Source organism: Chlamydomonas reinhardtii, chromosome 3 (assembly GCF_000002595.2).
Source record: "Chlamydomonas reinhardtii strain CC-503 cw92 mt+ chromosome 3, whole genome shotgun sequence".
Lineage (NCBI taxonomy): Eukaryota > Viridiplantae > Chlorophyta > Chlorophyceae > Chlamydomonadales > Chlamydomonadaceae > Chlamydomonas > Chlamydomonas reinhardtii.
Window position 1 is genome coordinate 6,091,904 of NC_057006.1, and position 25,351 is coordinate 6,117,254.

General features: G+C 66.3%; 4 protein-coding genes across 4 annotated transcripts; all 4 read left to right on the plus strand.

Annotated features, from left to right (window-relative positions):
- The first annotated feature begins 12 nt into the window (after positions 1-12).
- Positions 13-5,951, plus strand: CHLRE_03g191600v5 (uncharacterized protein). The gene is made up of 7 exons (XM_043061186.1): positions 13-796; positions 1,162-1,539; positions 1,731-3,179; positions 3,488-3,762; positions 4,056-4,182; positions 4,334-4,642; positions 4,824-5,951. The coding sequence occupies exons 1-7, from the start codon at positions 155-157 to the stop codon at positions 5,595-5,597; spliced, it is 3,954 nt and encodes a 1,317-aa protein (XP_042926315.1). The 5' UTR covers positions 13-154; the 3' UTR covers positions 5,598-5,951.
- A 51-nt stretch (positions 5,952-6,002) lies between these two features.
- Positions 6,003-12,391, plus strand: CHLRE_03g191650v5 (uncharacterized protein). The gene is made up of 8 exons (XM_043061187.1): positions 6,003-6,114; positions 6,210-6,647; positions 7,091-7,486; positions 7,804-9,225; positions 9,582-9,916; positions 10,060-10,195; positions 10,600-10,926; positions 11,185-12,391. The coding sequence occupies exons 1-8, from the start codon at positions 6,067-6,069 to the stop codon at positions 12,142-12,144; spliced, it is 4,062 nt and encodes a 1,353-aa protein (XP_042926316.1). The 5' UTR covers positions 6,003-6,066; the 3' UTR covers positions 12,145-12,391.
- A 51-nt stretch (positions 12,392-12,442) lies between these two features.
- On the plus strand, positions 12,443-18,414 carry CHLRE_03g191700v5 (uncharacterized protein). The gene is made up of 6 exons (XM_043061188.1): positions 12,443-13,230; positions 13,568-15,523; positions 15,762-16,057; positions 16,367-16,535; positions 16,805-17,017; positions 17,300-18,414. The coding sequence occupies exons 1-6, from the start codon at positions 12,577-12,579 to the stop codon at positions 18,119-18,121; spliced, it is 4,110 nt and encodes a 1,369-aa protein (XP_042926317.1). The 5' UTR covers positions 12,443-12,576; the 3' UTR covers positions 18,122-18,414.
- Positions 18,415-18,462: 48 nt separating this feature from the next.
- Positions 18,463-23,424, plus strand: CHLRE_03g191750v5 (uncharacterized protein). Its single transcript, XM_043061189.1, has 7 exons — positions 18,463-19,338; positions 19,485-19,850; positions 20,040-20,915; positions 21,119-21,663; positions 21,957-22,080; positions 22,315-22,539; positions 22,840-23,424. The coding sequence occupies exons 1-7, from the start codon at positions 18,679-18,681 to the stop codon at positions 23,158-23,160; spliced, it is 3,117 nt and encodes a 1,038-aa protein (XP_042926318.1). The 5' UTR covers positions 18,463-18,678; the 3' UTR covers positions 23,161-23,424.
- Positions 23,425-25,351: the final 1,927 nt, after the last annotated feature.

Sequence of the window (25,351 nt, forward strand, 5' to 3'; positions counted from 1 at the left end):
CGCTATCCAAAGGTCAAAGACATATGACTTCCAACACTGATCCGCGAGCACTCTAGCCTTTAGACTCTGAACCCTGCTATCATGCTAACACTGCATCAGTATTAACTTTATAAATATATTTGTGAGCTAACCAACATTCGATGGCTGGGCAATAATGAACGATTTGGACGCCCGCGCTTTCGTTGCGCTCGATGGTACCGCCAGTTCCCTGCTGCGGCCTCAGCCTGAGGCATTGTGCTTGGAAGCATGCAATGGTGGTCTGGCGGGCGCGCTGGCTCGTCGGCAGCGCTCGGCGCTGGTGGCTCTGGCCTGCCCCGACCTGCCGCCGTCGGCCCTGTCCGACAGCGGCCTGCACCTGCAGGCCCAACAGCGCGCCCGCTGCGCCCTGGGCCGCCACGAGCGCGCGTGCGTGTCGGGCTACCGCCCGCACCTGCGTGCCGCCGCCACCGCGCGCGCCGTGATGGCCGTGGACGCGGGCCTGGCGCCGGATGAGGCCGCGGAGGCGCGGGAGCGGCAGGAGTTGAGCATTCACAACGTAGCTGAGGACGTGTGGCGGTCTGTTTACCAGGCAGCCAGAAGCTACGAGGGCCACCACAGAGCCTTCAAGGAAGCGGATGATTACTCGATGGAAGAGTCTGCTGCGCTGATGGGCATGCGAGACGCCACACTGGGGCTACGGGAGGCAGTACGGCAGGTGGACGAGCGGGACGTCGCGGCGCAGCTGGCGGCCTTGCAGCCGACATCAGCGGCCGAGGCGGAGGAGCGCCAGCGGACGACGGCGCTTGGGCCGGTCTTGGTGGGTCGGGGTTGCAAGGGCCATACGCAACGAAGGGGCTGGTCGTGGTGGTTGGGGGTGAGGAGGTTGTGTTGCGGGGGTTGGCGGACCGGGGCGGAGGCATCAGCGTCAAGGGACTTGCTTGAGCAGGATGAGTTGTGCGCTTGTGCTGAACAGGCAGGGGTGCGTGCCTGCATTGCAGTGGCCAAGGGGCTAAATGGCTTCGCGAGATGCGGGGGCGGGGATGAGGCGTCACAAGCCAGGACCTTCGTCGTTTGCGCTGGCACACGTGCTCGTCATACCGCATCCGACGTGCTTACAAATCTATCGGTAATGACGTGTCGGCCCTGCCATCCTGTGCCACCCCCTCACCGGCGAACCTGCAGAGCCAGCCCCTGGAGGGTGTCTCCACGCCAGCCTGGCTGTTGCGAGCGGAGGCGGCCCGCATGCTGCCGGCCCGCGCCGCGCTGCTGCTGCACTGCCATGCGGTACTGGGATGCCCACCAGTCGACATGGAGGAGGCTTGCAAGAAGTGCAACGTCAGTATTAGCGGAGACCCTTCCACGCCTGCGTGCGGCCGGAGTGCGGCCTCAGCGGCGTTGCTGGCGGCAGCTCTGTTGCGGTACTGGCAGCTGCAGACCTGTGGCGCTGGGCACGGTAGCGGGGGTGGCAGCGGCAGCAGAAGCGGCAGCAGTGGCGTTGAGGCGCGGGCATGGCTGAGCTCAGACTTTACAGACTTCGCCATCGTGATGTCTGCCCTCCAGGTGAGCCCTGTGGACGGTATGGCGGGGCGCGCAATGCGGCATGCCGCCGATTGAGCCTGTGGGATCGCTTCCTGCTCCTCTGTCAGTGGCCCTTAGCGCAGCGCGCTTGCGCTGGGTGGCTTCTTGGCATGCCTGTCGCGCGGCATTGAAGCCCAAGTCGCGGCTGACCACCAGCGTTCAAACCCCTGCAGGCCCTGGCCCTGTGGCTCGACCATGGCCGCGGCGTGGGTGCGACGGGTGCGCTTGCGGCGCTGACGCGCCCGGCGGTGCTGCTGCGCGTGGCGGCCGTGCTGAGCCACGACGTCGTGGCTGGCACGCCGCCTGAGCACCTGGACACGGTTGTGCGCCAGTTCGTGATGCAGGCACTGCAGAACCCCGTTAGGGAGGCTGTGTACACAGTGCTGGGCTTGGACGCCAAGGGCAATGAGAGCGAGGACAGGAAGGCAGCAGCTGCTGTCGGCGGTGGCAGCGGCAAAGCGGCGGCCCGGGCGCCACCCGCACCGGGCACGGCTGCGAGCGGCGACGCGGGCTTGCCGGATGAGGAGGCGCAGGGGCTGCTTCTGGAGCGGGTCCGCAGCAACTTCATCACGTGCCAACAGAGGGCCCGGAAGAACGCCAAGGCACAAATTGAGCAGTTGGCGGCAGCTGGGCGTAAGAATAAGGCGAAGGCGGGCTGCAGCGAAGGGGCGGCGACGGTGGATGCTCTTGGGGAGGAGCTCGCCAACCAGCGGGTGCTTGAAATGCGTGTCGCTGCGGGCGAGCGGCTTGTGGCGGCCCTCTTCGACCCGCTGCCGCCGCTTCTGGCGTCCACACCGCCGGGCGTCAGCGGCGCCGCGCCACGAGGCGGCCAGGACGTGGCGGCGCTCGCGAAATCGCCGCCGCCGCCGCCGCCGCAGCCTGCTCAGGTGGTGCGGATGCTGTGGCGGCAGGGCTCTGCGCTGCTGCCCTCTCGCACCCAAGGGAAGGCTCCGCCAGATATCGTAAAAATTCAATGGGACACCGAGGTTGCGGAAGTCGCAGGCCAGGCGGCCCTGGCGCGGGCCATGGTGGGCGCGCTGGCGCCGTGCTGGGAGGCGAACATGGGCTGCACGTTGTTTGGCGCCGCCGCACCGTGCGCCAACAGCTTGACGGCGTGCAACCCCACTTACAGCCCCGGGCCCCACAGCTCGCTGGTGCTGCAGGGCTCGCCCGCCATCTGCTACAGCCTCGCCCGCACCGCCGCAGTCAACTATGTACTGGACAGGGTGGCGCGGGGGATGGCGGCGGCGGCGGCAATCGAGGCCGCGGCCATGGCCATGGCTCGCGAGGGGCTCGCCAGCGAGTGCGTTGGCCAGGCCAGTCAGCCTCTTCCAACAGCTGCTGCCTGGTGCAAGCAGGCGGACCGCCCTGCAGTGACCGCAGCGCCGCTCCCGACCGTGGCTGCTGCTGCTACAGCCGCCAGGGTCGCGTCCCAGCTGCCTCGGCTTCCCTACAAGGAGCACAGCGAGGCGGTGGGCTTGCTGGTGGCGGCAATCGCTCTGCCAGACACCCTTGGGTTCTTCCACCGGGCGGTCGGCTGGCCGCTGGTGATGACGCTGTCGGGCAGTGAGGAGGAGCGGGCGCAGCACGCGCGCCAGGTGCCGGCGGAGCTGCTTAAACCGGTAGGTGCGAGCCTGTAGGGAAAGAGGCGCGGCGACGGTGCGGGGAGACTTTGCCGGAGTATTAATAGTTGCGGCTGTGTGTGCCTGTCAGCGCCTGGCATGACGCAGGATAAAATGCTGAAGGAGGAGAGCCAGGAATGGGTCAGGGCAACCTCCGGGCTTCATGTGCGGCCGCCCACAGCTGTACTCGCTAGTGTTTGGACGCCCGCACACACACACACACACACACACACACACACACACACACACACACACACACACACACACACACACACAAACCACACACACTCTCATCTAATTGATCACAGCTCGATCCGACCGGAGTGGAGACGCAAAAGTTGGGGCGGGTGTGCCTGACAGCAAATTGGTTGGCCGGGCGGGAGCCTGGCCGGGGCCTTGTCGCCGCCGCCGAAGCCACGCCCGCCACCGATGGCACAGCGGCAGGTGGAGGCCCGGCAGGTGGGGACACGACTCGCGGCAATGCCCGTGACTGGACCGCCAGCACTGGTGGTGCAAGTTCGCTGCCGGAAGCGGTGACCAAGCGGGCCTGGCAGAGCAAGACGGTTTCCATTTATGGCGGCAGGTGAGCGCAGTGCGGTGGCGTGTGGCCGAGAGTGGTGCACGGCTCTCGGTGGGTTGTGTAACAACCAATGAAGGCACCTTGTACTTAAATGCCCTGGCTTCGCGCATGCAGAGGCTGCGTGTTCAGGTCCGCTGCGGGCCATGTACGTCTTGATGTCAAATGCTGGGCATCCCCTCTCCTCTCCCCGGGGCCATTCCTTTGGGCTCGGGCACATAACCCTCATACTGTAGTTGCCCAACGATGTCTACTCGCTCCCGTTCGACCCTGCGCACATGCTTGCCTGGACGCCGTAGCCCTGGTGCCATTACTCGGGCGGTTTGTGACGTTGACGTCGAGGTCTGCCACAGCGCGCTGCGTGCCTGCTGCCTGAAGCCTTCCAACGCTCACCAGACCGCGGAAGCAGCCGCCAAGCTAGCCGTGGTGAGCTAGCGCCGGTGTCTGGGGCGCATTTGGGCGATGGGCGATGAGGAGAAGGGCGCGCGGGCGGGCGGATGCCTTAGCAAAACACACGCTTCGTCAAGCGCGCTTCCTTGCTTCTCAAATGCATGGACGTATGCTTACTTCTGTGCAGCTCTCGAGGGAACTGCGATCGGACGCTGCGGCACCGCGTGAGCTGGTGGTGGTGCCGCTGCTGGAGCCAGGCGCCCTGGTTTGTGACACGGACGCGCTACGGCGGCTGCGCGGCATCGTGTGCCTCGTGCTGCGAGACCTCACGCAGCCCGCGCCCGCAGCGGCGGGCGCAGCAGCACCGGGCATAGGGGCGGGGGCGCGCGAGCAGCGGCCCCCGGCGCACTGCGAGGATGAAGACGAGGCTACGGAGGCGGCGGCCGTGGCGGCGGCTGGCTTCAAGGCCCCGCGTGTGCTGCGGCCGGACTGGCGGGTGCGTGCGCACGGGTGCTGCATGTGTGGCTGGCAGGCAGGACGAAGCTGAAGGATCTGGCTTGCAATCGCCCTTCTGGTTGATGTGTGGCATGCGCATGTGCTGTACACGGATTTGCACCTTGCGTGTTTTGTGTCATGAGGCGGCCGAACCTTCTTGCGCCCCGCTCTGCCGCTCGCAGGTGCGGATGCCGTTGATCCTGAACCGGGCGCTGTGCCGTGTGCTGGGCGTGCCGCTTGGCGCGATCCGCTGGCAGCTGTCCGAGCTGAGCCCGCCGCCGCCGGACGGGGGGGCCGGCGTGCAACAAGGCGTAAAGCAGCGGCCCCTGTTTGACAACTCCGTTGGCGGTGGCGACGGTGGCGGCGGCGCAGGCAGCAGCAATGGCGCCGGCGCGGGCGCCGCCGCCGCTGACCTCGCTGCTCGCCTCCAGCGCGCGGCGCAGTACCTGCAGAGCCGGGCGGGCCGCGGTGTGCTATTTCAGCCCAAGATTGACAGCGCGGGCGAGGGTCTCGGAGCGGCGGCAAGCGGTGTGCACGTGGGCTCCAACGGCACAGCGGCAGCTAAGGCGTTGCCCGCCGCTCAGGTGCAAGCAGGCCTGCTCGCGCTACAGGAAGCGTTGGCCGACTGGAAGGGGCTGGACGAAGAACGCATCGCAGGGGATGGCGATGGCGGCCTGCCCTTCATGTTGGCATCCGTGAGCCGCTCGGATGCGCGCAGGCTGCTTCACAGCAAAGCCTACAGGGACCTGCTTGGGAACAAGCTCGACAACCTGGTGCCCTGTGAGGAGGGCGATAGCGGCTACCAAGGCATGTATTATGGGCGCCAGTGCGCACAGTCGCTGCAGCTCCTGATTGTGGAGGGTTGCGTGGGCCGGCCGACTGAGCTGCTGGCGGAAAGGCCGGCTGGGGAGGTAGCGGCGGCGGCAGTGGGGTCTCGCTGGGACGAGCTGGATTAAGGTCAACGTGTGATGCGGGAGGACCTGGTGCGTGTGGTGTGTTGGGCCGAGCGTTGCCTTGCTTGAGTCACCGGGATCGATGGATGGATGGACTACGTAGAGTGTAGAGCGTGGCGCGTTGATGGATCGCGGGGGTAACTGATGGGATGGGCGTGAAAGGTAAGTCGGGCCCTGGGGCATTGTTTACATTGTGACAATCCGATGCATCGAATCTATATCACAACTCGCAAACAGCCGTTGCAGTGTTGACGTCCATGCTCAATAGCCAAACGTGTTCGGCTTGAGCCCACAAAGTGAAGTGGGGCTTTGCAACAAAAACACATGATGCCAATGCATATGTAAAGAACGTGCTAGACGTTGTTTCGGTGTGGGGATTTGCTAAATTCAACTCAACTCAGGATGCGACAGCGTGGCTTCTACTATACGCTTGATAGAGGCGGAACATCACTGCTCGGTTCGGCATTAGACGATGAGGGCGATGCACCTCCCGCCGATGTGGGCTGCGGCGGCTTGGCGGGCGCGCTGGCTCGTCGGCAGCGCTCGGCGCTGGTGGCTCTGGCCTGCCCCGACCTGCCGCCGTCGGCCCTGTCCGGCCGCGGCCTGCACCTGCAGGCCCAGCAGCGCGCCCGCTGCGCCCTGGGCCGCCACGAGCGCGGGTGCGTGTCGGGCTATCGCCCGCACCTGCGCGCCGCCGCCACCGCGCGCGCCGTGATGGCCGTGCACGCGGGCCTGGCGACGGATGAGGCCGCGGCGGCGCGGGAGCGGCAGGAACTCCAGGTCATCATGCGCGAGGAGGAGGAGTGGGCTCAACTACATGCTGCGGCCCAAAAATATCATGAAGCATACGCCGCGGTAAGGAGCCTTTCCAGCACACGGGGCGAGCCGGCGGTGGTTGCGTTGGAGGTCCTGCGCGGGGCGACAGCGGCACTGGCGGCGGCCGTGTCCGGACTCTCAGCGTACATCGTGGCCTCCATTCTGTCCTCCTTGGCCCCCCCAAGCGTGGAGGCTGCGGAGGAGCGGCTGCGGACCACGGCATTCGGCCCCGTTCTGGTGGGTGCCGGGGGCAGAGGAGCGAGGCAGGGGCGCGCACAGATGTTGTGGTGCAACTTGGCGGCCTTGGGATGCGTGCGCCAGGCGTGTTCGGAGTGTGGATGCGTGGAGACATGGGTTTCTTGCGCTGGGCGGGAACAGCCGGGCAGGGGTGGGCAGCATACGGTAGCTGAAGTCCGGTGCTGACGAATATTTGCATGTTGTGCGCGGGTAAGGGGCCGGGCTGGAGATTGTCCACAGTGCCTTTCCTCCCTGACCCTTTGTGTCCGTTTCTACCCGGGCTCTGTCCCTTTCCTTCCTCGCAGCCACTCGCAGTGTCGCACACTGTCGCAAGCACATTAGCACGCCAGCACGCACCTTGACGCGCGTGCTTCTTCTCTCGACCCACTTGTTTTGACCCCTTCCCCTTTTCCCTCCGCTCACCCACTTGCACACAAACGCAGTATCAGCAAGTGCGTGGCGCGTGCATGCCGTCCTGGCTGGTGTTTACCGAGCTCATGCCGTTCTCCCCGGCCCGCGCGGCGCTGCTGCTGCACTGCCACAGCCTGCTAGGGGATATCAGCCCCCAACTGGATGAGATGATGCACGCGCACGCGGCGAGCAGCCGCCTTATGTCAATGTTGCCTGGCTCTGCCGTGTTGCATCTGCGGGGCCCGCACCGGGCGATGGCGGCGACGCTTACTGAGGCACTGCTTCGGTACTGGGGCGTGATGCCGGGGGGCGCAGCTGCCGCCGCCGGAGGAGGCGGCGGGGCGGGCAGCGGCGGAGGCTGGCCGGCTGGGGCCCCACTTGCCTGCTCGGAGATTCGGGCGCTGACGTTGGTGCTGTCGTCGGCACAGGTAACAAAGGCCCATCACCAGTCGGAGCGCCACGTGGTGTGGATGTTGTGGTAGGCGTACGGATCTGGCTCGATGAAAGTAGCTCGATTGTTTGGCGCACACGGGCGGCTGATGTCCTGCGCTGCTGGCGCGGTCACCCGGTGGTGTATCCGGCTTGTTTAGTTTTCCCAACCTTTGTGGGTTTTCCCAACCTTTGTGGGTGCTATCAGAGGCTCCGCTCTCCTTAGCGCGTGCACCCACGATTCCGCTTCCCCTACGGCTTGCATGCATCGCCCTCAACACTCGATGCACACCGCCCTGCCCCGTGTGCACACCAGGCGTTGTCGTATTGGCCCGTGCCGGCGCTCGGCACCATTGGCAACCGCGGCGTGATGGCAGCGCTGACGCGGCCGGCGGTGCTGCTGCGCGTGGCGGCCGTGCTGAGCCACGACGTCGTGGCGCGGATCCCGCCGGGCCTCATGGAGAGCACGGTGACACGATTCCTGCACGACCTGGAAGCTCTGTGGGTGCGCACGCTGCGACGAGTGGCGGCGAGCAGCGGCAGCCGTGAGGCGGAGGTGCAGCAGCTGCTCCATTCAGATGAGGAGACAGAGGCGGTGGCAGGGGCTTTGCTGACAGTGTTCTCGGAAACCCAAAAGGATATGCACCAGCGCGCAGCTGGGATGCGGGATTACAGGATAGCGGAGCGCCTCAAGTCATTGGCGACAGGCGCCGAGAGTGCGGGCGCTGCGGCCGAGCCTGAGGCTCAGCTGCATGCGGTGCAGCGTAGCGCTCAGATCATCAAATGGTATGGGGCCGTGGTAGCGACCGCAGCTACGCGCCTGGTGGCGGCGTACTTCGACCCGCTGCCGCCGCTGCCGCAGCCCGCTGCACCATCGGCCCCTGCGCCAGGCAGCTTAGATGCGGTGAGCGAGGCGGCGGCAACGGCAGCAGCCTCTGTCCCCGGCGGCGGTGCTTGCCAGCAGGGCCAGCAGCCAGTACTTGCGGCCCTAGCGTGCTTCCAGCCGCAGCCGTTGCCGCAGCCGCAGCCGGTCCCTCAGACGGTGCTCTGCATACCATGGCGTGCTGTGCAGCAGCCGCTGCGGGAGTGGTACAGGCACGAACGTGCGTTACTCCACGCGAGCGCCGATGAGGCGCGGTTCGGGGCCGGGTGGCGGCTGGCAAGCATGCAGGTGGCAAATCAGGCGGCCCTGGCGCGGGCGATGCTTGGCGCGCTGGCACCGTGCTGGGAGGCGATCATGGGCTGCACGTTGTGTGGCGCCGCCGCGCCGTGTACCAGCAGCTTGACGGCGTGCGACCCCACCTACAGCCCCGGGCCCCACAGCTCGCTGGTGCTGCAGGGCTCACCCGCCATCTGCTACACCCTCGCCCGCACCGCCGCCGTCAACTACGTACTGGACAGGGTGGCGCGGGGGATGGCGGCGGCGGAAGCGCCAGACCTGTCCATGGCACCTGCCCCAGACCCTAGCCGTGATGTCCACGTCGATCTGTCCGCGTCAACTGCCTCGGACCTCTCGACCGCTATGGCGGCGCTCACGTCCGACCTGGAGGCAGCGCCGCCGGCCGATGTGGCGCCTGCGCATGTGGCGGGTGTACTGGCGGCGGCCGAGGCGCTGTCCTCTAGGCTGCGGGACTACCGGATTTGCTGCGGCTGGCCACTGGTGGTGACGCTGTCGGGCTGCGAGGACCCAGAGCGGGCGCAGCACGCGCGCAAGGTGCCGGCGGAGCTGCTTAAACCGGTAGGTGCGAGGCTGTGGCATGTGGGGAAAGGGCGCTTATATGCCGGTGGAGCTCCGGAAGCAGCTGCATGGCAGGGGTTTGAGGCAGGGCTGCGTTCTGGGTTGCGGCAGGGCCCGCCTTAGAGAGGGAGGCTGTAGATACCAGCCCAAACTAAACCGAACCCAATGCAATAGAGCGAGGAGGAGAGCGTGGCCTGTGCTGGGGGCAGGGGCAATGAGCTGAGGAGCGAGTAGCGCTGCGGAGCTGCGACAGCTACAAGGCGACAACCGCAACAGCAGCCCAGCACAGCCCAGCACAGCAGGAAGAGTTTGGCATCCTGAGTCTGCCGGGTCCTCTTGCTTGTCCCCTTTGACAGTTCGACCCGTCTGGGCTGGAGGTGGAGGCGCTGAGGCAGGTGTGTGTGACCGCTACCTGGTCTGCGGACAAGGGGGCCCTGCAACGCCAACAACGTCAGGCGGAAGCTGCAGGCGCGGGCGCAGGAGCAGGGGAACGCGCGGGAGCGGAGGAGGCGGCGGCCGGCTGCCCGGCAGCAGCAGCGGCAGGAGGAGGAGCCGGGGCGGCGCCGGCGGCGGCGCCAGATGCGGCTGCAGCGAGCAGCAACGGAGCCTCTGTGCAGCAGGCCTCTTTTCTGGCGCAGGCGGTGGCGCAGATGATCACAGGGGCAGATATCGTGTCGTTTCCGGAACCCAGGTGCGCAATGCGTGCATTTGTGGCGTGCGACATGCACGGGGCGCCAGCGCATTCTAACAGCTTGTGTCGGTTGCCTCCACGCCCGCCTCTCCCTACTTCGTGTTACATTGCACGCACGCCGCTCTGTTGCCGTGGCCTGACAGCTGTCCTGGCGACCGTTTGGAGGACATGATCAAGTCCAAGGTTGAGGCACTGGCGGAAAAGTGCCCGCTGCAGCCGGTGCTGCTGCGGCCAAGGGGCGAGCAGCAAACGGCTGCCGTCGCCAGCGCCTGCGCGGAGGTGCGAGTGCGCGCTCAACTCACACCCAACAGTGGCAATGTGGCACGCGTTTGCGTGCGTGCGATTTCAATTAAACAAGTTTGAAAGCATAAGGGACCGAATTAGCACATAGGGAATTAGCACAAGCACAATGATTCTGCACTGTGCATGCAAATACGTAAGCACATAGCGGGTGTGATGTGTGTGTACGTGTGTATGCGTCCGTGTGTCCTGGACAAGGAGGCAGTTGTCCTTAAACCCACGAGACCCGGAACCCGAAGCTAGTTTCGGGTGGCGTGGGCCCATGGCTTGTTTAGTCATTCCTACGTCCTGGTGCGCTGTCGTTCTCGTGCACCGCTACTATCGAGGCCGCACACTGAAAGCAGACCTGACCCCTGTTTCGTCCTGACCTGCCTTACCTGCAGCACTCGCACCGCCTGCGCTCCGACGCCGCGGCGCCGCGTGAGCTGGTGGTGGTGCCGCTGCTGGACGAGTCGGCTCTACACAGCTGCGGCGATGCACTAGAGCGGCTGCGCGGCATCGCACGGCTGGTGCTGAGGAAACTCACCGTGCCCGTGTTCGCGCCGGTGTCGGGCGCGGCAGCAGCGGCAGGTGCAGGTGGTGATGCGGGTGGTGAGGTGGGTGAGGCGGCGGCAGCCGGTGCAGCGGGCGCTGCCGCCACGCAGTCGGACAAGGGGGGCGCTGCGGCGCTGGACGTCACTCAGCCCCGGCAACAGCGGTCGTTCTGGCAGGTGCGTCACGGCGTCTCACATCACGCAGGCCCTCACACCCGCACCCGCACCCGCACCCGCACCCGGTCAGGCGGGACACGCCGCAGCTGACTGTCTTTCACCTCCCTGCCGCCCCGACCGAATCCACCTCGCACCGTTCCGGGGCCGTCCACATGCGTGCCTGTATTGTGTCGCCCCCATACCCCAGTTACGTAGGCGTTGGAAACGACTGCCCCACCCACCCACCCACCCACCCACCCACCCTCCCTCTGGCCGCAGTACCACCTGCCTCTGGTGCTCAACCGTGCCGTGTGCCGAGTCGCGGGGGAGCCGCAGCCCGCCACCGGCTGGACACTGTCGGAGCTGGCGGAGGGCACCGAGTGGGAACAGGCGCAGCAGGCGAAGCGTGATGAGGAGTGGGAACAGGAGGACGAGGAGGGGGCGGAGGACCAGGAGCAGGAGGACGGGGATGAGGAGGAGGGGGAGGAGGGGGAGGAGCAGCAGGAGGCTGGGCAGGAAGTCAGCATGCAGGAGGCGAGCGGGCAAGAGGCGGCGGGAGAGGATGCGGGCGCTGCAGACTCTGCTGGCAGCAGCAGCGAAACAGCGCAGCGGGGGCAGCTGGCGCCACGCCAGGACAGCCTAGACAGTAGCCCTCCCGCCAGTGCCTGTGGCGTGCCGGAGCCTGCCAGCGCCAGCACCAGCGCCAGCACCAGCGCCAGCGCCGGTGCTGGCGGCCCGAGCCTGCACGCAGTCGCAAAGCAGCTGGCGAGGCACGCGCTTGAAAGGGCGACTCCCGCGGGTGCCCTTGACGGCGGGGAGGAGCGCCTGCGGCGGCTGGCAGTGGTGGCGCTGTGTGAACTGGATGAAGCACTGGAAGATCTCGCGGGTGCTGCGGACGCCAGTGAGTCAGGGGCAGACGACTGCCTGAGAAAGCTCCTGCGCAACCTGGCGCCCGGCATGCACGCTTACGATGCCCACGTGCGGCCGTCGCCGCTGGACCATTTGGTGGCAGCACCGTGCGGTGCGGGTGGCGGCGAGTGCGGTGCGGGTGACGCGGCTGGCGATGCTGCAGCTGGGGGGGGCGGTGGGTGGCCGCCCCAGGCGCTGCAGCTGCTGGTCGTGCAGGCGCAGTCAGGGCGGCCGGTGGAGCTGGCGGCGAAAGGGCTGGCGGCAAGCGAGTGTGGGTGTAAGGGCGTTGGTGGACTTGCGCAGTGTGAGGACGGCCGTAAGCTTTGTTAGGTGGCCGGAACGAGGGGTGAAAGGCGCGGCTCGTGGCATGCCGAGTATGCCGCGTGGCGCGTTCACCTTGAACTGGGGTGTTCAAGTCTGGGGGTTCTGGAGTTGCGGTTGTATGTAGGAGGACTGGGCCGTTGGGGGCCGGTCGGGGTTGGGTTGCCGTTGCCGCAGCAATCTGAGGCGACTGCGCGCCAACCGTGGATAGGCGCTAAACACTCCTGTATATCAAGTACTGTAAATATGCCAGCTACACCAATACTGTGACAGCCTTTATAGCGTAAGCTTTATACTTGCGTCAGATTTTCAATTTCGGTTGCAGGACTTGTGGGCCGCAAGCTCAAATGGACCGAAGAATACCTTTACTTCTGCCTAAGTACCTCTAGCTAGAACACGCATACGACTCTGCTACGAGTCTCAGAGTTGGGCAATCTGGCAATGCAGCAGAGGCCACAGAGCTCTTTCTACACGAGCAGCAAACATTTGTCCTGTGGGCCACTTTCGTCGTCGGCGGCTCAAGAGGATCAGGCCGATGGAGCGGCAGTTCGGCAGCGGGGAGCGGCGGGCCTCGCGGGTGCGCTGGCTCGTCGGCAGCGCTCGGGGCTGGTGGCTCTGGCCTGCCCCGACCTGCCGCCGTCGGCCCTGTCCGACAGCAGCCTGCACCTGCAGGCCCAGCAGCGCGCCCGCTGCGCCCTGGGCCGCCACGAGCGCGCGTGTGCGTCGGGCTACCGCCCGCACCTGCGTGCCGCCGCCACCGCGCGCGCCGTGATGGCGTTGGACGCGGGCCTGGCGACGGATGAGGCCGCGGCGGCGCGGGAGCGGCAGCAGGTCCAGGTGCTAAGTGTTGTCGATCATGCGTGGCAGATGCTGACGCTGTCTGCGAGCACCTACGCCTTAAGCCGATGCACCGGAAACAGCGCGCAAGGGGCAACAAGTGGCGACTCCAAATGGGAGGACTTCGCTAGGTCGCTTGCAGTTGGGCTGGCCCAGGTGGACAGTCCGGCGGTCGCGGCGCGGCTGGCAGCCATGCGGCCGGCGTCGGCGGCCGAGGCGGAGGAGCGCCAGCGGACGACGGCGTTCGGGCCGGTCATTGTAAGCCACTGTGGGGTGCGCGGGCTAGGCGTGCCTGGGAAAGGAGGGAGTGGCTGTCGCGGGTGGGACCTCCAGCGCGACGGCCGGTGACGTGCGTGGCGTGTGGTCGGTGTTAACGAGTTGTAAGCGGGGTTGGCTGCTGCATACATCTCAGCAGTGGCTCGTATGGCCGCGGCGTCGCCGTTGGGAGGGCGCAGGGAGCCGCGACATGCCATGCGCGCCTGCGCACGCTTGCACGCGCCCCACCCCAATGACGGCGCCCGTGTTTGTGTCCACGCCACGTGCCGACGTCCTGCTCAACACCTCGCTGACCCAGCCCACTCCCCGCTCACGACAGTACCCGCCGCGGCCGGATGGCGTGCTCTTGCCCTCGTGGCTGCTTGCGCAAGAGGCTGCACGCATGCTGCCGGCCCGCGCCGCGCTGCTGCTGCACTGCCACATGGAGCTGGGCGGCATGGACGACTACGACCGCATCATCGGCGGCGCCAGCGGCGCAGCAGCGGCTGCTAGCGGCGGCTCCCACTTCTGGAGGCGCCACGGCTTTGACAAGCAGGCCACACACAGGGCGATGGCGGCGACGCTGATGCAGGCCCTGCTGCAGTACTGGCAGCCGCCGCCGGCCGTGCTACTTGCGAATGTCGGCGGTGCCGTGTCGCTGGCTGCCGCCGCCGCCTCCTCCCCTCTGGCGCCGCCGCCGTCGCCGCCGTCGCTGCCTCCACCGCTGCTCTGCCGCGACCTCACTGTCTTGGCGTCCGTGGTGTCGGATGCACAAGCTGTGGCGCTGTGCCTGGCGGAGGACGACCTCTTTGACCTGGGTGCGACGGGTGCGCTGGCGGCGGTGACGCGGCCGGCGGTGCTGCTGCGCGTGGCGGCCGTGCTGAGCTTGGAGCTCTCGCGGCTGCCGCCGGAAGCCATCGAGCACTGCCGCAAGGACTGGATGCAGCACTCGTACCGCTCGATGCTTATCGCGGCGCTGCGCGATGCAGCGAGTGGGGCCGGCGGTGGGGCCAGCGCGGCGAAGGGGGGCGGAAGGGCAGCGGCCGCTGGTGCAGCCGGGGCAGCTGGCGGCGGCGCGGTGGCGGCAGCAGCGGGTGACGTCAGGAGCAAGAGCGTGGACGAGACGTTGTGTCGGGCGCGCCGATCCTTTCAGGAGCATGTCAAGAGCATGGACACGACCGTGGCGTCGGGCGATTACAAGCGCTCTGGGTCGCGCGCGCTGGGCCGCACCTCTGTCAAGGGGACTGCTGAGGGCAGGGAGGGCGCCGGCGCCGGCAAGGCTTCGTCCAAAGCCAGCGGCAGGCGACCTACAGCGGCGGTCGCGGGGCAGGGCGCAGAGGCCGAGGCTGAAGCGGAGGCCGCGGAGCCGGAGAGTCAGGATGGCAAGCGCCAGTCCCGCGCAGTTCGTGAGGCGTGGCTGCTGAAGCTCCTGGTGACCACGGCTGATCGCCTCGTGCCAGCCATCTTCGACCCAATCCCTCAGCCGGCTGCGGCAGCACCCCTCGCGACAGCAGCATCCGTGGCCGCCGCCGCTGCGGCCGCACCAGCATCGGCGCCTCGGCCCTTGCATGGTACGGCTGCGGCTGCGGCTGCGGCTGCGGCTGCGGCTGCGGCTGCGGCTGCGGCTGCGGCTGCGGCTGCGGCTGCGGCTGCGGCTGCGGCTGCCGCACCGCCGGCGGCAAGCCCGGCGCGGCCGGTGCTCATCCTGCCCCGCATGGCTCGCATGTTGGCGTTCATGCAGCTGAGAGGAATGGGGAGTGGCCAGGGCGACCCCGCCACGAGCCTTCAGCAGTTCGAGGCCATGTGCGAGGTCTCGGCGGTGCACGCCGCGAGCATGGCGGAGGTGGCACGGGCCATGGTGGGCGCGCTGGCGCCGTGCTGGGAGGCCGCAAGGACGGCGGTGGGGGGCAGTGACACCGCATCACCGGCACCTCTGAGCCCCGGCCCGAGCCCCAGCTCCAGCCTCGGCCCCGGGCCCCACAGCTCGCTGGTGCTGCAGGGCTCGCCCGCCATCTGCTACAGCCTCGCACGCACCGCCGCAGTCAACTACGTACTGGACAGGGTGGCGCGGGGGATGGCGGCGGCGGCGGCAGCGGAGGAGATGGCTGTAGAAGGGCCACTGCCCGCAAGTGCACCAGCACGTGCTTTGGCCATGGTGGACAGGTTGCAGCAGCTACTGCCCCAGTACCAGCGCGTGTGCGGCTGGCCACTGGGGGTGACGCTGTCGGGTCTTCAAGGCGACGTGGACGGCGACGGCGGCGACCACCGTCAGCTGCCGGAGGCCGTGCTCAAGGCGGTGAGTCGTTCGGCACGTACGGCATACGTACGGTCGGAGGTAACTTTGCCACATGGGGGGTTGCTTCAGGCGCACTACCAACAATGAGACGCGACCCGGCGTTGAGGGCGGGACTGAGGACTGAGGGTAGGAGGCCCGAGCCACGGCTGCTGCAGGTCGCCAAGGCATGCGCGTGGTGCTGTCTTCAGTTGCTGTCTTGCTGACTAGGGACACGCCATGGCCCTTCCTGTCGCCGCAGTTCTCATCACAGGCGGATGCGGATACGATTGAAGCCCTCCGGCCCGCCGTGGCTGTCAGCTGGGCGCCGCTGCCGCCGGCCGCCGTGGCGTTGCCTGCGTCGGATGCGGTCATGCCCCCGGCCCTGTCACTGGATGGGGTGCCGCGGGGGGAGCCGGCAGCTGGGCAGGATGAGGCGCCTGACGGCACCGCAGCCGCCGCCGTGTGTGCGCCGACACCGCTGCTGGACAGCTCCGGTCTGGCGGTGCGGCCGACGTGTGACGCCGGCGGGCGGGTCTGCAACACCGACAGCCACGGGTAAGCGGGTCCGCGGGTTTGGACAGGTGCGGAGGTCGCAGGGGTCGGTGGATGGACGATGGGGGCGGGTGCCTGGGGCGTGGCGGGGCGGCGCTGCTGTGTCGAGCCTGCCCGCGGTGTGCCCTCACGGTGGTGTTGAAGCGTTCATGTGCACTTTCGGCGCTGAAGGCGCGTGAAGCCTGGATCAGAACCTAGCGGCTGGGTTTGACCTTGTCTCAATGTTCACTGCTAGCCCAAGCCAGCAAGGCCAGCCTCCGTGGCCTGCCTCCCAACCCCAACCCACATGCCGCCTCCCCTGTACCCACCCAGCGCCGCTGCCTCATGTCAAGGGGGTCCTTCCGCCGGCAACAGTGCTGCTACGGGCATTCACACCATCTACGATGTGAAAGCAGATATGGCAAACAACTTAAAAGGGTCGATGTGGTGGCAGCTGCGGAATGCCAAGGACACCACATTCGCCGCGGCGAAGATTGCACGCGTGAGTCTACGAATCTTCGGAGGGGCAACATGCCTTGCGTGTTAAGGCATGGCTTTATGCTCGCTCAGCTTTTGTGCGCTGCTGCACGTTAATCGTTTGCCTTAGGGGCATGAAGATGGGTGCGTGGGGTTGCGGGATAGGGGGTCACGGCGCGTGCGTCTACGCTAGCAGCCAGGAGCTACCTAGGCCACACAGCACGCGGCGTGATGGCACGCCGCCGTGGCTCCATGGCATCACAACACACCCACACTCACACGCAACGCACGCAGCTCGCATCAACAACGCCAGGCCAACTGGCTGCGGTGCCGTGGTTGAAGCCAGAGGCGCTGGAGGCTGCCGGCGGCCGAGTGGAGGCGCGGCTTCGGGGCATCGCGCAGCAAGTGCTCTGCCACGTGACGCAACCGATAGGCGCCGTGCTGGGGGCGCAGGGGGGACAGGCGGCGGCGCTGGCCCCGCAGCGCGCGCTGCAGCCGGACTGGCCGGTAGGTCCATCATATCGGCGCGGTCGCAAGTTTGTGTTGTGCGCGCCTGTGTGTGTTAGAGAGCACAATGGACGGACACGCGAGTGACTGTGTAGGCGGTTCGGTGCCGGCGTGTGTGTTTGCGGGTATGTCGGTGTTGTCATGTGTCTGCTTGTGCATAATGCACCGTTGGGTTGACAGCTGAAACGCTGCTCCCTCGGGCTCGCATGCGACGCACACACTATGCACACGCCACGGCGCGCCTTGCTCAGCACCTGGCGCACACGCCGCCCCCCTCCTCAGGATCGCCTGCCCCTGGCGCTCAACCGCGCCTTCTGCTCCATTGCCGGCGTCCCGACCAACCACATCGGCTGGGGTCTAATGGACATGTGCACCGCCTGCAGCGGCAGCGGCAGCAGCGCCCAGCCACAGCAGCTGGTGCGGCTGCACCCGCGGCCGCTGAATGGGGGGCTGCTGGCAGCAGCACCTCGTGCGCTCGCGCAGCAGCTGACGGAAGCTGATGCCGCACAGCATGGCATGTACTCGGCAGCGGCGGCGGCACCAGGTCGGCAGTTGGCTTTCGGCCGCTGCGCCGCCGCGGCCGGTGCCGGCAGCGCTGGCCCGCAGGGCGACAGGGAGGCGTGGCGGCAGGGGGCGGATGGGCAGCGCAGCTTGTGGGGCCTGCTGGGGTTTCCGGAGCTGTCTGCGTGGGATCCTGAATCCGCCGGCCCCAGCTCCTCTGAGGACGAAGACAATAACAACCTGGTCAAGGCTGCGTTGGTGCTGGTGGCCCGTGGGGTGGGCGGCGCAGAACGGCTGATAGCCGCGGGCGCGCCGCCGGCAGCCGTGCAGAAGGTCGTCGCCGTGCTGGACGGGCTGAAGGCGCTGACGGAGGCGGTGGCGGATCTGGTGGGGGCGGGCAGCGCCGCCGCGGACGCGGATGTTGAGGCGGACTTGAGCTCCAAGCTGGGCAAGGGACTCACCATGTTTTCACCATCGCTGCCTTTTGATGAACTGGTGCAGGAAGTTGGCAGTAGCAGCGGCAGTGGTGGTGGGGCTGGCGATCGCGGCAGCAAGCTGCAGCCGCTGCAGCTGGTGGTGATGATGGGGTCTGCGGGGCCCTAGTCAGTGGTGTTCCTGCCTTCCTGGATTGCAGCAGGACGAACGCCAGGCGTGGCGTGGCATTAGGCAAACCGTTGCGCGGAGGAGTACAAGACGGATTTCACTGTAGATCTAGAAATCAGTCGTCATCAAGAAAGAACAATCCAGCAGGCAGTGGGTTGGGGGTTTGGCAGCACGGAAGAACCCTCCTGCGAGCATCGTGGAAGGAGAGGGCGGAGGAAAGGTAGGGGGCGGCAGAGAGGGGGGCCCGGGTCTTCGGAAGGCGTGCAGAGCAACATGGATCCTTGCGAGAAATGCCCTTCCAGCGATGCCCTTTCTAATTTTAAAATATAAAAGCAGTGAAAGCAGCGGCAAGGGCATCCCTTACCCTTGACAGCTTGCTCTCACAACTTGCATGCTTTTGCACAGCGTGAAAGTCTGTGTTGATAGAATACATGATGTGCTTTAAGTTCATGCAGCTTAGGAACTCGGAAGCGGCGAGTCACTTGCTCGTGACCACCATCTAGGCGGGCACAATTTGCGCGGGCCTGGCTGCCCGGTTACTTACGCTCGGGGACACGATGATGGACGAAATTTGCAATACAAGTGGCCTGATCGGAAAGCGGGTGCTGGGTTGCAGCTCGAGCAGCCAGCAGCAGTCCTTGGCTCAGCAGCAGCGGTCGGTGCTGTTGGCTCTGGCCTGCCCCGACCTGCCGCCGTCGGCCCTGTCCGGCCGCGGCCTGCACCTGCAGGCCCAACAGCGCGCCCGCTGCGCCCTGGGCCGCCACGAGCGCGCGTGTGCGTCGGGCTACCGCCCGCACCTGCGCGCCGCCGCCACCGCGCGCGCCGTGATGGAGCAGGTTGCCTATCCGCCCCCGTCTGCTGCCCCGTCTGCCCAGGAGGAAGTGTTTGACCTAGCTGGCCTCTTTGCTGACGTGCCGCGCCCGGGAAAAGAAGACAGCCTCTTTCCCCTGCCCAGCTTCCCAGCACTGGTTGCGGAGGAGGCGGCCTGGGGCCGGCTAGCAAGAGCCATGCTACAGCCGGCGGCGGCTGCGGATGTGTTGACGGCCATCGCGGAGGGCGGCTCTGCGCCGAACCTATGGTGCTCGCCAGAGGAGCTGGAGCCGGCGGCGGAAGCGCTGGACATCAGGGCGGTCGCGGCGCGGGTGGCGGCGGCACGGCCGGCGTCGGCGGCGGAGGCGGAGGAGCGGCAGCGGACGTCTGTGTTTGGTCGCGTCGTGGTGAGTGGTGGCGTCCAGGCGCTTTCCGAATCTTGCTTGATATCACATTTATGGAAGTGTAAGAAGCCTAGCAGAAAAGCAACGTGCTTTTGCTGCTCACGCCTCGTGCCGGGATGCTGACTTCCCGCATTCCCCTTCATCCACAGCCCGGGCCTGAGGAGCTGGCGGCCGCAGCTGGCTCTGGTGCCGCTCGCAGCTCTGCCACGGCCGTCGCCACAGACGCTGAAGCAGAAGCAGCCGCCGTGGCCGCACGGGCCGAAGCCGCGGCGCGCGAGCGGCTGCTTCAGCGCTGGTGTGCTGAGGCGCTGCCCAGCCGTGCGGCGCTGCTGGCGGCGGCGACATCACACATGGTTCTGGCACAACTGAGGCCGGGCGCTCGAGAGTCCCAAATAGGCTTCATGTGGAACGGCCGCTCGGCGGCGCTGATCGACGCGCTACTAACGCACTGGGCGCTGCCGCCGCTGGGTCTGCATGAGCTCACGGCGTTAGGCGCGCTGCTGCATGCGCTGGCGGTGAGGGGCGGAGGGCTCGGCTGCTCATTCGACACCGCTGTGCTCAGCCGCAGCTACTGGGGCGCCTGATGCAGAGTTGTTTGGAGTTGTTGCAGAATGCCCTTGTCGCTCGCCATGTGCATGGGTACGACCGCCGGCAGCCTCTGAACGAGCTGCAATGCACCTGCCGCGTATGCCCTGCTGCTGCAGGGGTGCTTTGTGGCCGACCGCGACCTGCTACAGAGCGGCCTGGCCGTGCCGCCGTTCAAGCCGCAGGAGGCTGTGCGACGGCTGCAGCCCCTTGCCTTCTTCGCAACCCCCGACGGGCTCTGCCGCGCGGCTCGCGTGATAGCGGGTTCCCTGCTCTCGCTCGGCAAAGTGTTTGGCGCCGGCGTCATGTACGCCAAGGTCGTGCAGCTGGCGCAGGTACACGTGGTAGCACTGCAGCATGTGTTGCCAAGCTCGGCGGAGGCGGCTGCGGCGGAGGGGGCCGCGGCGACGCCTGAGGCGGCCGCAGTCAGGCGGCGCGAGCTGGTGTCGCGCTGCCGCAGCAAGTACACGTCAAGGGTGGAAAGGGCCCTGGCAACCATCGTGAACGAGTTTGTACGGGCGCGGGGGCCTGGCGGCAGCGGTCTTCCAAGCGTGAAGCTGCCGGCTGCGGCGGAGCTTGCGGTGCAGCTGGCCACAGCTACTTTTCCACCGGCGGCGGAGGCGGCTGCAGCATCGGCTTGGGGCTCGACAGCAGTCCGCCCAAACAGCGGCAACAGCAGCCGCAATAGCAGCAGCAACAGAGCGAACAACAGCGTCAGTGCGTCGCCAATCGGCGGCAGTTTCGGCGGTGACGATGGCGAATGTGATGCGGAGGACGGGCAGCCAAGCAAGCCCCTGCCGGCTGCGGCCGCAGTCGTGCGCATGTCGCTGGGCAGAAGGAGCAGCCAGCCAGCGCCGCTGCGGGACGGCATGAGCGGCATGATGCAGGGGGGAATGCGCATAGAGTCGCAGTGCGAGGCAGAGCGGCTGACGGTGGCGGCGGCCCTGGCGGCGGCGCTGGCGCAGCCTGACGTGCGCGGCGAGGCAGCGGAGCGGGTGCGTGTGGGTGCTGTTGCGTGGGACAGGAGCTCTAAGACGCACAGCTGCCATGCATGGGGTGGTTTGCTACCTGTGGGGGTGGTGTGCGGTAGGTGCTTGTGGATTGCAGCCGGCGGGAAAGCATGGGGTTCCGTAAACCCGGCCGGACTTGCAGTCCTGGCTTGGTTGAGCAGCGCAGCGCCACTGGTGTGTTCATGCAGGCGGCGCGGCGGCGCGCGACGCTGGTGACTGTGGGCGCGACGGCGACGCACCACGCGCTGCTGCAGGCCGCGCTGGTAGCGCCCATTCACACGGCCCCCACCGACGTCAACCATCAAAGCCACCCGGTGGCCAACCGCGCAATGACGGTGCTCGCGGGCGCCATCGGCGACAAGCTGCTGCCGGTGGCGATGGTGGCGGCGTGCCGCGGTGAAGCGCGGCGGCTGCTGGGCGGCTGTGGGATAATGGTAATGCTGGCACGCGACCCGGAGCTTGCCGATGCGCACGAGTCGCAGCTGCCTTCAGGGACAGAGCAGGCGAAGCCGAAGGAAAAGCCGCCGAAGGCGCAAGGCGTCGCTGACGGCGCTGGTGGCAGCGGCGGCGGCAGTAGCGGGCAGGGCACGGGCGAGGGCGGTGATCCGCTGACGCCGCTGGAAGTGGACAGCTGTGCGGTGCAGATGCATTTCGTCGCGCTACCGCCCGAGGCGCAAGAACGTATATTAGCGCGGCGCAAATCTGCCCGGCGCGAGCTCATGAACGGCTGGAGGTGAGGAGAGGGCAGCAGCAGGGTGCGTCGCATATGCAGTGTTGTAGCGTTTTGCAACGGGAACACCGTGCATCATCCGCGCGCTGTCCTCGGCGGCTGTGTGGGACGCTACATCCATGCGGACAGCCGGGCAATCATGCAACCTGGGCTAGCTATGCGGTGCGCGTTAAGCTGTACCGTAAGGCAGCCACCTCTTGTACGGTGCTGTGCACATACACATGCACATGCGACGGTGTACACGTGGGGTGATGTGCACATGCTCAAACGCTCCCTCCTCGTGTTGCACCGCGCAGCCCCGGTCAGAGGCTGTTGCAGCGCAAGCGCATCGAGTCACACCTGCGCAGTGGCGGGCGCAGCCTGCTGCTGACCTGCCCCAGCACCAGTGAACTCATGTCCGCCGTCGCCATCTGCGCCGAGGTCAGTGAGCGCGGCTCACACTCTGCAGCCGTAGACTATTTGTGATTGGGCTTGGCTGAACCTGAGAAGCCTTAGGAGGTTTGGGCATCAGGTCTGCGATAGCTTCCAGCGGAAACTACCTCCTGGCGCCATTGAGTTGCCGCCCCATGTGGCCCTGCTTCTTTCGTACGGTACAAAGTACGGTAACCCCGGACCTTTGTTCCACTCGATCGTGTGCCCGCTTCTCCCGTGCAGCTCTCCAGCGAGTGGCTGCACAACGATGGCCGGGCCCTGGCGCTGGTGCCCCTGTGGGACCAGACGCCGCCCTCCATGCTCGGCGGCGCCTCTGCTGCTGCAGAGGACGTATGGTTCCTGTCTGCGCTGCGGGAGCGGCTGCTGCTGGAGCTGTTCGAGGGACACAGGCCGCAAAGCGCCCCATTATCGGACTGGAGCAGGCGGCTTCTGAGGCCCGACTGGCAGGTGACATTGTTGTGCGGTGTGCGGGTCGCGGTGGCGGATGCGGGTGAAGGCGTGTGGGGGGATGTGGATGGGTCAGGTGCGGCGCTGAGGGAGCACCCTGACAGCCGCATTCAATCCATTCATAGTGTCGTGTGTGCACTACGGCTCACGACACGGCAGCATCCACAGCCTAGAACACAACACACAGCCCCCGCTGCTCTCCCGGCCCTTCTCCCCTTCCCCTGCCCTCGCCGCGGCCCACGGCTCACGACCCACCCCGCCTGTCACTCCCGCACCGCACCACGCCCCATCTGCACACAGGCCCGTCAGCGCCTGGCGTTGCAGCGGCTCCTGGGGTCGCTGTCGGGCGTCCCCACCAGCGCCTTTATCGGCTGGCGCGCTGGCGACACCGACAACCTGCACGCCGCGACCGGGTGGCCCGGCATGATGGATGGCACGAGGCAGGTCTACAACGCGGAAGCGGAAGAGGCGCGCGCGCTGCGTGGCCATCCGTTCTTTGGTGGGTATGGCGCAGCCGGCGAAGGAGGGCTGGGCAGGGCCGGGGCGGGAAGCGGGGCCGGGGTGGGACTGCAGCTACTGCTGCTGGAGTGCGAGCCGGGCCGGCCCACAGAGTGGCTGTAGCAGCGTGTGTGTAGCAGCGACGCAAGAGGTCGCCGGGGTGGCCGCGGGTCTGGTTTGTGCAGTTGTTGGGATGGTTTGCATTCTTGCAGAGGTGAGTGCGCGCAGGTGTGGGAATGGTGTGCTCTCTTACGGAGGTCGTAGGTAGTCAAGGGCAGTGCACCGGACGTGTACAAGTCAACGTTGAGGAACGATGAGCTGCAGGCGTGTGTGGAACATGAGGGGGTGCTGTGTGCGATGTTGATGTGCGTGTAAGTACGTGTGCTTAACGTGAGCCGACCGATGTCCCTGCCCAGCCAATGCTGCCGCGGAAATGGACATGTGAGGACAACACCACGCCCTCGGGCTAGCGTTGACTAGCGTAGGGGCACGGGCCTTGCGGCTCGGGCCACCGGCGCGGGCGCTGGCTACGGTACACAGCGCTTGGCACACGCCATACACGCGTGCCTTCCCTTGCCACACATTCCCAAGCCTTCCCTTTAACTACTAGCACAACCAAGAACTCCCCGATGCCCCACACGGCCACACCCCTACGGTGTTCAGCCGCCTTGACAGGCATGGCTCGGCGAGTTGCCCAAAACTTAAGCTTAGGGTAAATGCCGTCGACACAGTTTGCCTCTAATAGTATAGCAGCTTGCAAGTTATTTGACATGGTCAGGTTGCGACATGTGGACATGTGAATTGCGACATACGACATTGCGACATAATGCACATACCGCCCAACCGCATCCAAACCCGCCAAACATATTGTGGATGCATTCAATATGCCTCTGGTAAGCGTGGAACGCCGTGGCACACAACAAAACGTGTCACGGTTGCCACGGTGGTGGTGGCGTGGCGTAGGGTGCGGCCAGTGGGAGGAGCTTATGGCTATGCTAGCGCAATGCACCGCCGCAAAGCTGGGAGATGTTACTTAAATGAGCTCCAGGACGCGTAGCTATGCAAATGAGGGCGAGTCTTTGTACGACGACCCTAAATGCGGGGTCGATTCTCCAGAGAGCGATTTCGAATGTGAAATTTATATCAGTGTAAAAAGCTCATTGCGTTTAATACAAGCATGCATTAATATCAAGAAGCATTCAGGCACGCCCTCGCACCCCCCGTCCTGTACACCGCAAGCCGACAACCATGATGTAACTCGGTCGGCCCCGTGTAGCGCTCAGACGACATTGCCGACCATATGCATAATGCGATAGCTGGTGAATACAGCTGCGCCATCACGTTGGCACCTTTGAGTGCACGATAGACATCCTAGATGCCCAGGCACATTGGCCTGTGTTGGAGGGAGGCCCAAGCCGCGCCAACCACTTACGATCCCAGCTGTCAGAGTCACAGGCCAGCCTGATCAGGTCGCACCACACACGCAGCACAATACCAGGCGCCAACTCCAGCACGGTTAGGCAAATCGCACACCGTACTTGGGGCCCCGAGGCACCAGGCGCTTCATGCAGCTAGAAAGGGGGCTAAGCCCCGGCGGAAGTAGCGAGTAGGTGATTACCGTATGACAACTGGACAGCCGGAGGACGGATGCCCCACTGGGGAAGGGGAGGGTCGCATGCAGGGACGCAGGGGTAGGCATAGGTAGGGCGGGCAGGCCCACGGACAGCAGGGTGGGGCACGTCTTCTTGCTCTGTTGACTTCGGTGGTTGGCGTTCTGCTTGCTCGCGGTTAACATGGAGCCGTGCCAGGAGGTCGAACGGCGGGCACGGCTGGGCGGGTGCAAGCGCTGCGGGGAGCACAGGCAGGGACGCGGACAACCTGTGCGTGCCTGCCCCTGCCCCCCCCCTACTGACCGCCGTCCGCGTGCCTGCCTGTATGTGCTCCTCCCTGCCTCCCTGCCTCCCTGCCTCCCTGCCTGTGCGCCTGTCCCCCCCTAACTAGTCATGAATGTAACCCCCCCTGGTGGTACCCGGCTGCCCGGCACTGCTGCCTCCTGCCTGTGCGGCTGTGCCCCACCCTGCTGTCCGTGGGCCTGCCCGCCCTACCCATGCCTACCCATGCCTCCCTGCATGCGACTCTCCCCTTCCCCAGTGGGGCATCCGTCCTCCGGCTGTCCAATTGTCATACGGTAATCACCTATCCGCTACTTCCGCCGGGGCTAAGCCCCCTTTCTAGCTGCATGAAGCGCCTGGTGCCTCGGGGCCCCAAGTACGGTGTGCGATTTGCCTAACCGTGCTGGAGTTGGCGCCTGGTA

Excerpts from the sequence above, each read along its gene's own strand:
- CHLRE_03g191650v5 (XM_043061187.1), top strand. The coding sequence starts at position 6,067 with ATGAGGGCGATGCACCTCCCGCCGATGTGGGCTGCGGCGGCTTGGCGG. Across the intron at positions 6,115-6,209 it reads GGGCTGCGGCGGCTTGGCGG|GCCCAGCAGCGCGCCCGCTG; the intron begins GCGCGCTGGCTC and ends CTGCACCTGCAG. Across the intron at positions 9,917-10,059 it reads GTGTCGTTTCCGGAACCCAG|CTGTCCTGGCGACCGTTTGG; the intron begins GTGCGCAATGCG and ends GTGGCCTGACAG.
- CHLRE_03g191600v5 (XM_043061186.1), top strand. The coding sequence starts at position 155 with ATGAACGATTTGGACGCCCGCGCTTTCGTTGCGCTCGATGGTACCGCC. Across the intron at positions 1,540-1,730 it reads TCGTGATGTCTGCCCTCCAG|GCCCTGGCCCTGTGGCTCGA; the intron begins GTGAGCCCTGTG and ends AAACCCCTGCAG. Across the intron at positions 4,643-4,823 it reads TGCTGCGGCCGGACTGGCGG|GTGCGGATGCCGTTGATCCT; the intron begins GTGCGTGCGCAC and ends TGCCGCTCGCAG.
- CHLRE_03g191750v5 (XM_043061189.1), top strand. The coding sequence starts at position 18,679 with ATGATGGACGAAATTTGCAATACAAGTGGCCTGATCGGAAAGCGGGTG. Across the intron at positions 19,339-19,484 it reads CTGTGTTTGGTCGCGTCGTG|CCCGGGCCTGAGGAGCTGGC; the intron begins GTGAGTGGTGGC and ends CTTCATCCACAG. Across the intron at positions 21,664-21,956 it reads GAGCTCATGAACGGCTGGAG|CCCCGGTCAGAGGCTGTTGC; the intron begins GTGAGGAGAGGG and ends TGCACCGCGCAG.
- CHLRE_03g191700v5 (XM_043061188.1), top strand. The coding sequence starts at position 12,577 with ATGCAGCAGAGGCCACAGAGCTCTTTCTACACGAGCAGCAAACATTTG. Across the intron at positions 15,524-15,761 it reads CGGAGGCCGTGCTCAAGGCG|TTCTCATCACAGGCGGATGC; the intron begins GTGAGTCGTTCG and ends CTGTCGCCGCAG. Across the intron at positions 17,018-17,299 it reads CGCTGCAGCCGGACTGGCCG|GATCGCCTGCCCCTGGCGCT; the intron begins GTAGGTCCATCA and ends CCCCCTCCTCAG.